An 8,575-nucleotide genomic window follows, 5' to 3' on the forward strand; every position below is an offset into this window, starting at 1 on the left:
TCAAGCAACTTTCGAGCGGGGAGGGAGTTTAAACCGGAAGTGGCTCGACACCGGAGGAGCGATCACACGGGGGAAATGCGGCTTTAGGAGAGCTGAGAAAACAGCAGTTTGGGACCTGGTAACAAAATACTCCGGGTTAAAGTGGTTTTGAGCCAGAAACCAACGGCTGGGGACGGGAGGCAGATGTTGACTGTGTGATCGTGCAGATAAAATCTGTTACTGAAGCGTGCCGAAAGGGCTTCAAACGGCGCATCTGAGCGCACCCTTAGAGAAGCGGCTTGATAGCCTGTCTCTGGCCTCCAGGCCCTGGTAATCTCTGGAGGTCTCCCATCCAAATACTTGCCAGGGTTGGCCCTACTTAGCTTCTGAGATCTGACAAAATCAGCTGCCTGGGCTATCCGGTTTGGGGGGGGGGTGGATTTTTGTAAGGCCTATTGCTATTTTATATTCTCTCTGAAAGCCGCTGTGCCACACTACCAGTGGCTAGCAATCACGAGAATCTTCTCGTGAGCCGAACTGCCTGTGTGTTGGTGGCGATCTAAATTTCCTTGAGACTTTTTAGCCACACCATAGATGAGGCAACTCGAATCTCCTGTCAGCTTGGCGACCTGAAACATCTGAAAGAGCTATTTCTGTGGAACTTGCAGCATAAGTGGTAGGATGACAAACGGTTAATAAAATCCTTCCTTCCCACCACTATAGTTTGTTGCACAGTGATCCAGTGTTAAGCAAGTAAAAATACAACTTTGTCTAATCTCGGCCTCGATTGCCTCTGAAAGCACGTCATCCACCCTCTCGTCAACCGGTTAGTTTTTATTTTTATTTATTTATTTATTCTTAAATTTATATCCCGCCCTCCCCGCCATGGCGGGCTCAGGGCAGCTAACAACATGAATATAAATATACATTTAAAATTCCAATATAACATTAAAATGTTTAAATATAAAACCATAGGTGCTCAAGCACCTAACGCAATTTCAAGATGGCGACTTCCTGTTATTGCGGAGTGGCTTCTGGTGCTAAATTTAGTTGGAGGGGGAGCTCCCATCCCATCCTGGGAGCCGAGGACCCCTGGTGGGCTGCAGAGTTATCACACAGGGCCCACAATTCCATCCAGCTTGGGCAGATTTCCACCCTCCCCCTCTGCTTGCCTCTGTGGCAACCATGCCCCTTCCCCAAATCTGTGTCAGTCTGGCTGCTGGCTGGGTTTAATCTACCTGCTACTTGCCACAGTTTAGCCACACCCCTCCAGAAGCCCCCCATCCCGTTTGGTGTAGTGGTTAGGAGCACAGACTCTTAATCTGGGAGAACCGGGTTTGAATCCCCACTCCCCCGTCTGCAGCTGGTGTGACCTTGGGCCAGTCACAAATTCTCTCAGAGCTGTTCTCTCACAAGCAGTTCTCGAGAGAGCTCTCTCAGCCCCACCTCCCTCACAGGGTGTCTGTTGTGGGGAGAGGAAGGGAAAGGAGTTTGTAAGCCGCTCTGAGACTCCTTCGAGTAGTGAAGGGCAGGGTATGAATCCAATCTCTTCTTCATCATCCATTGTGGACCATCCTCAGCCAGAGGACCCCCAAGTGTGCACCAGTCAGGGCTGCTAGCCTACTCCTACGGAGAACCACTCCCCGTGAGAGGCGTGGGTGGGACATGCTGTCTCCCATCCCCCACCTTCTATCTCCAGTGACAGCTAGAAGTGCCCATGTCTTGAATGGAGGCACGGGCCATGGCCCTTGAAGAAGCTGCTCTCTGATGGCTTGCTTCCTCGTGGGCTGCGGTTGCTAACTCTGGGTGAGGAAATCCCTGGAAACTTGGGAGTGGAGCCTGAGGAGGAGAAAGGCAGGGACCCTCAGCAGGGTATACCGCCACGGAGCCCACCCTCCGAAGCAGCCATTCTTCTCCAAGGGAGCTGATCCAAGGGAAGACGTAATTCTGAGAGACCTCCAGGCTCCACCAGGAGTCTGGCAACCATATTGTGGGCTCATCCGTTGGCTTCCCTAGCTCCTCCCACATCTCCAGCCGCCTGGGAAGTCCCAGGGTCCATCAGGGAGCAGGAGTTCCACCGTGACATGGCATCTCCTTTTCAACCACCCCAGGGTCGCCCTAGACAATTCGTGTATCTGAAAAGTGAGCTCTGACTCTAAGCAAGCAGATGCTAGCGTAATTTCCGTGACTTGGCTCAGTCGCTCCCGGACTTCTCTTTTCTTTGGCCACCTTGGTTAGCAACCACAACATGATCAGCTGTGGAAAACGCCTGCAACTCAACACACATGCTGAGATCTGGTGGCGTATTCTGGAAACGAGGTCCCTCTTCCTCCAACTCAAGAGGACCACCGTTAAGGCCATGAGAGGGCAGCCCTCCTTCCCGTGATCATGGCCTGGATCCAACACAATTGAGAATTCTCTCCACAAGGAACATTTCGAATGGCACTTTAATCATTATAGGCTAGATTTCGATACCCATGAGCTTCTTTGACAGCCAACTTACCACTGAAAAGCAGGGTCAAACCCAAAATAACTAAGCGTCCACTGTCCGTTCTGTCATGGATTGAAAGCTCACTGGGCGTCCAAGTGAATTCCCATGAGTACAGGCTAACTGTCTTAGCGAAGGGGGCTCTTCTTGGCCAGAGGTGTCAAACTCATAAATGTCACTTTGTCACTGGGGAATGCACAAAAGCCCCAATAAATGTATTTAATCGTATGCAAGAGTAGGGTTTTTTCCCCCAAGGGATAACATAAAAGGGGGAGTGTAATGTATTCAATAAGCTGCCATTGAATGCATAATGTGTGATGAAAACATCTAATTGAAATGCTATGTTAAGCTTCGTCCAAGATCCAATCACATTGCTAGCCCAGGAAGCACCTAACCAATCACTATCAACAAGCTCCCTGAGCGGGAATGTCCGTGATTGGTCCTTATGTATGCAACCTTATTGGTTGGTAAATGTACAGTAGGTGTGGCTACATTAGCCGGGAGAGTTTAAAACCAGAACAGCTGCAATGTAAAAGCTGTTCTGGCTATCAGATGTTGATCCGTGTTGGAGTTGTGTTCGAGTTGTGGAATAAAGCTGAATCTTTGCTGAATCACTCTTCCACTACTTTGTTAAGCGAGCGACTTAATAGGGAGTACCTTACAGTTCCATACATACCGGTTGCTTGCGGGCTGGGCCAAGAGCCCTGGGTGGGCCGGTTCCAGCCCCCGGGCTTTATGTTTGACACCCCTGTTCTAGGCAGCTACCACAGGAACATCACACTGTACAAACATAATTAAGCTTTCTTGTACTCTGTCAAGTCTTTCATGTCTACTGTCTACCTTTCAACCAGACTTCCAGTCTCTAAAACCTTCTAAACACCAGGCACCCCATTAAAATAACTCAGTATAATAATTGAGCAAACATACTTTCTGACAACTGAATACATATGTCTTGCCCATGTGTATTTTTCAGATGTATGTTAATTCTGATTACTGAATTCATAGCAGCTTTCCGTCGTCATGTAGTTCCGCTATCAACTAATACCAACAATACAACTATCATGTGGAGGTCTGGGGGGGAAATGCTAAAAAGGTACCTTCATGCTCAAAAAAAGGGGGGGGTTGGGAACAGTGTTCCCTCTAAGCTGAGTTACTGTGAGCTAGCTCACTGTTTTTTAGTCTCTAGCTCCCACATTTTTGTCTTCGCTCAGGAAGGATGAGCTCCAGAGCAAACTAATTTATGCAGCAGCCAAATCACTCGCTCACAACTTTAATGCCGGTAGCTCGCAAAGTAGAATTGTTGCTCACAAGACTCCACAGCTTAGAGGGAGCATTGGTTGGGAACTAGGGAATATTACCTTCTGTCTTAGAAAGAACAAGCAGGGGACCTACAGGGACTTTGGAGGGCATCTATTTTCCCCCTATATCCCCCTTCTGTTTCTTCTTTTCCTCTCCCCTTTTCCAGCTTTCTACCCACCAACTGTGGAGCTGCGGTGGCTCAAGTGGTTAAGACGCTGAACTGCAGGCTGTGGAAGGTCAGTAGTTCCGCAGTTCAAGACCCGGGTGCCGCATGACAGAGTGAGCTCCCGTCTCTAGTTCCAGCTCCTGCCAACCTAGCAGTTCGAAAGCAAGAAATTGCAAGTAGATCAATAGGTACCACTTCGGTGGGAAGGTAACAGGGTTCCGTGCGCCTTGGTGTTTAGTCATGCCGGCCACATGACCACGGAAACGTCTTCAGACAGCGCTGGCTCTTCGGCTTGGAAATGGAGATGAGCACCGCAACCCTAGAGTCGGACTCGACTGGCTTTCGAGCAAGGGAACCTTTGCCTTTTACCCACCAACCAGCCTACCTTTGGCTGCCCCCCCCCCCATCTTCAGTTTTCCCTTCCCTCCCTTCCACAGCCCCTCCCCAGGAAAAATCTGGTTAAGTAGTGACCATCAGGCCAGAGTCCTCTTTTATCATAGGACATGAAGGCGGCAGATTCTTTTCCAGAGCTGTCCCAGCACCCCAGTCCACTCCTGCTCTTCCTTCCTTTGCATTACAGAAACGAAGGCTTGGGAGGCTCAGCAGCATTGTAGTTGCCTAGCGACCTCCAACATGGCCACTGAAAGCTCAGTTAGTGTATTTTTTTCCTTAAATCGGTGGATGTTTTATTATTTGGGGGGAGTTTTGGTCCCATTTTTTTCCTTTGTGTCTTTAAGAATTTCCAATTTTTCTGAAACCTGTGATTTTCTTTATTTGTAGAGAAATGTCCTGTTTCTTGCTCCATTTTGCATATAAACAATCATATAATCCAGTTTGGAATTAGAAATATGATATTAATGAAAGTGGTTGGGAGACTTGGCAACATTCTTCAAATATCTAGAACGTTATATTAAAGCCAGTAACAAAAAACACAGGTTTATGGATGTTGCAGACTGAGCCCCTTTGGGATGGCAAGGGACACAATATTCTGCTTGACATGAAAAAGTCAGATGCAAATCTGGTCCCTCCTTGGATCTTTCGAGTCAGCTAAAATCTATACCAAGAGAAGAATACACTCATCTTACTTGATGTACAAGAGTAAACAGTTCCTTGTAAGACAGAACATTTATTTAGGCCAAGTTTTCTTACATTTTTATTCAAGAACAGAAGGCAAAAACACAGGTGTTTTTTTTTAAATACAGAAAGTTCCCTAAATGTTTGTCAAGTTTAAATTTATCATTCGCAAGTTCCTTTCCTCTGTTATTGCCCACAACTTTACTACAAGTGCTACAAAAATGGCAGACTTTGTCTAGTCGGTACTAAAGTAGGCCTTACAATATCTTTGTGAAGAACAACACTTGTATAGGCACATTGTGGTAGCGGAAATAGGAATACATTTGAATGGTGCATCTTTTAGTATAGAATCATAGAATGTTAGAGTTGGAAGGGACCTTGCAGGTCATCTAGTCCAACCCCCTGCACTCTGCAGGAGCATAGCTGAAAGATAGCCCTACAACATACCCGAAAGGTGGTCGCCCAGCCTCCGCTTGAAAACTTCCAGCGAAGGAGCATCCACCACCTCCCAAGCCAGACTGTTCCACTGCTAAACCACTCTTACACTAGTAGTTGAAACGGAATGACCCAAAGAGGTATTCCTATCACAATACCAAGATCAGTAGGAACTTTCATTTACTTAAACTGCAAACAATTATTTAACATTCTTAATTCTTCCCAGGAACCTGAAGAGAAATTCTCAGGAAGTCAGTGGAACATGCCACTAAGAGAAAAATGCCTGAGCACGTAGATCAAGGAATCAGGCACTAGAAAATACAATAGCAATTTAGGTTTTCAAAGCCAGTGGATCTATTCTATGATCTATGAGTTGTTAATAGCTATTCATTGATCCTGTTTTTACAAACTAGAAAGCTAATTCAAAATGTTTGTCTTCCCAGACTAGACTTTATCCTTTTGGCCAACATTTGATGTTTGGCATTCTAATGAGATGCTGCTCCGTTGTCATTCATAAATACAAAATTTTATTGGCACGTCATTAGTTTAGAACGACAATGCTTTTCAATACCACAACACACTGAGGACATACCGAGTTATTCAGATCTGGAACTACTGGCTTAACCACAGCTAGACTATACAGTGCAGTTTTAATAAAAGATATACCCCTCCAAAAAAAAACTGTTCACGAGTTCATTCAGACAAAAAGAAAAGAGCCTTTAGCACAGCATATTAGATGGGAATAAATGCAATGGACAAAAGTGTATTTTAACAAACCCCTCTCCCCTATGTATATTGATAGATACACATATATATTCCTTAACACAAGGAAAAAGTCGTATCCTAAAAATGAAGATAATTCGTCTAGGACAACAGCGATTTCTTTTATATCTTTCAAATATATCTTTTTTAAGAGTCCAATTACTACATAATTTATACTTAAGAAGGAAACCAATTGTGACAGTTGCCAATTCAGCCATTAAAAACTGCACTGAGAGCAGTGCCTTAGTACAGAAAGAATATTAAATTAAAAAGACATAATAAATAAGAGAGACGTTTTGGAAACTCCTCATCTGTAGGTTCAAAAACGTAGTCCATCAAATTCTGCTGCCGCACAACCCCTAGGCGTTTCAGCGAGGCACGTGCTGACCTACATATGTAACCACCACTGAAAGGGGGCTGTGCAGCACCAGAACTTGTTGAATTCCACTCTCCATCATTTTAAGATGCAACAGTAACAATTCTTTTTCAATAGAAGAAGGGGAAAACAACGCTGCTTAAGAAAGCTTTATAAATGTATGTCTAATTATTTTTAAAAATCTCTTTTTAAAAAAGCTAGCAAAGCACCATATACTAGAAGAGATTCTGTTGATATCAAGGACTATTACAACATTTATGTTCAGAATAAGTAAAGTATGCATTTAATTTCTTACATCCTAGGTTTGGGAGTGCTGTGTTTCCCCAGCCAAATGTACAATATTTATAGCGCTGGGAAAGAGGAGTGAAAAAGGAAACCACTTGTGGGAAGAGCCATTATTTAACCACTCACAGCTGAATCCTACCCAGGTTTGCATATTTGCATATTTACAAATTAGTGTGTAGCTCTGATTCTGGATCAAAGTGCAACGAGGAACCGCCACGTGATTGTAGTGCACGGGAGTACTGGTGCTCCCCCCTCACCCCCACCGTTCTCACTTCAACTCTGGATGAAGCAGCAAGTTAGCAACAGCGGACGTGAGGTCTTGGAGGAGGCAGTTCTGGTGGGATTTCTGGCTCTGGTTGTAGGGACAGGATACTGTTGGACAGTTCGTTCCGTATAACGTCCAAAGGCATCTTAAAATGGGGAAAAAAGAAAGCTCTTTTAAGTATTAGCCACTAGAATGAAAGGCTGTAGAATATGCTAATACAAATGGAGCATAAAGCTGTTTTTATAAGCTGGTCTGAGTCATGTTCCTGGGATCCAAGATCACTGCAGACGGTGACTGCAGCCATGAAATTAAAAGACACCTGCTCCTATGACAAACCAAGACAGCATAATAAAAAGTAGAGGCATCACCCTGCCAACAAAAGTCCGCATGGTCAAAGCAATGGTATTCCCAGTAGTAATATCTAGCTGCGAGAGTTGGACCATAAGGAAGGCCAAGCACCAAAGAATAGATGCTTTCGAATTATGGTGCTGGAGAAGACTCTTGAGAGTCCCTTGGACGGCCAGGAGATCCAATCATTCAATCCTAAAAGAAATCAACCCTGACTGTTCCCTGGAAGGCCAGATACTGAAGCTGAAGCTCAAATACTTTGGCCACCAAATGAGAAGGGAGCACTCCCTGGAGAAGACCCTGATGCTGGGAAAGACTGAAGGTCAAAGAAGACGGGGACGGCAAAGGATGAGATGGTTAGACAGTGCTATTGATGTAACAAACATGAAATTGAGAAAACTCCGGGGACAGGAGGGCCTGGCGTGATGTGGTCTATGGGGTTGCGAAGAGTCGGGCTCAACTGAACAACAACAACTAAGTCTACATCCAAGAAGAGTGTGAAGTTCCATTTCCAATACTTAGCACATAGGAACATAAAATACTTGAAAATGAAGTATGGCACCACTTCATTAATGACCAAAATCCACAGGACTGAAGCAGATACACCTTTCTCTGGATTGTGCCCCTGGTTCTATGGGCTTAAGGCTAAGAGAGAACAAGCCCTGACCTGTATAGCTCAGGCGAGCCTGATCCCGTCAGATCCCGGAACCTAGGTAGGGTCAGCCCTGGCTAGTAGTCTGCACGGAGCACCAGGGTTGTGACATGGAGGCAGACAATGGCCCAACACCTCTGAATGTCTCTTGCCTTGAAAACCCACCGGGCTCGCCCTAAAGGCAGCTATGACTTGGCAGCACTTTCCACCGCCAAGGTAGAACAAACCGAAGCTGAATCCAGACAAGACGCAGGTCACAATGGTCAGGAAGGCTGGCATTCGAAAGGGACTATCTCCATCTATCCTAGGTGGAGTGACACTGGCTTTTTAAGAGCGGATTAAGAGCTTGGGGGTGGCTCAGCTCATGGACCTTGCCTTTCTGTTTGAAAAGCACGCTGCCAGGGCGGCCAAGGGCACCTCCTATCTGCTGCATCTGACTTGCCAAC

General features: G+C 45.7%; 1 protein-coding gene across 1 annotated transcript in view; it reads right to left on the reverse strand.

Moving 5' to 3' along the window:
- Positions 1-5,951: 5,951 nt before the first annotated feature.
- Positions 5,952-8,575, reverse strand: part of RAB12 (RAB12, member RAS oncogene family) — a 33,617-nt gene continuing 30,993 nt past the window's right edge. Inside the window, exon 7 of the mRNA XM_015422150.1 lies at positions 5,952-7,274. Coding sequence (XP_015277636.1) covers positions 7,161-7,274 — 114 coding nt within the window. The 3' untranslated portion in view covers positions 5,952-7,160. The remainder of the gene's footprint in view (positions 7,275-8,575) is intronic.

Source organism: Gekko japonicus, unplaced genomic scaffold (genome assembly GCF_001447785.1).
Source record: "Gekko japonicus isolate JY-2015 unplaced genomic scaffold, Gekko_japonicus_V1.1 scaffold330, whole genome shotgun sequence".
In the NCBI taxonomy this organism is placed as follows: Eukaryota; Metazoa; Chordata; class Lepidosauria; order Squamata; family Gekkonidae; genus Gekko; species Gekko japonicus.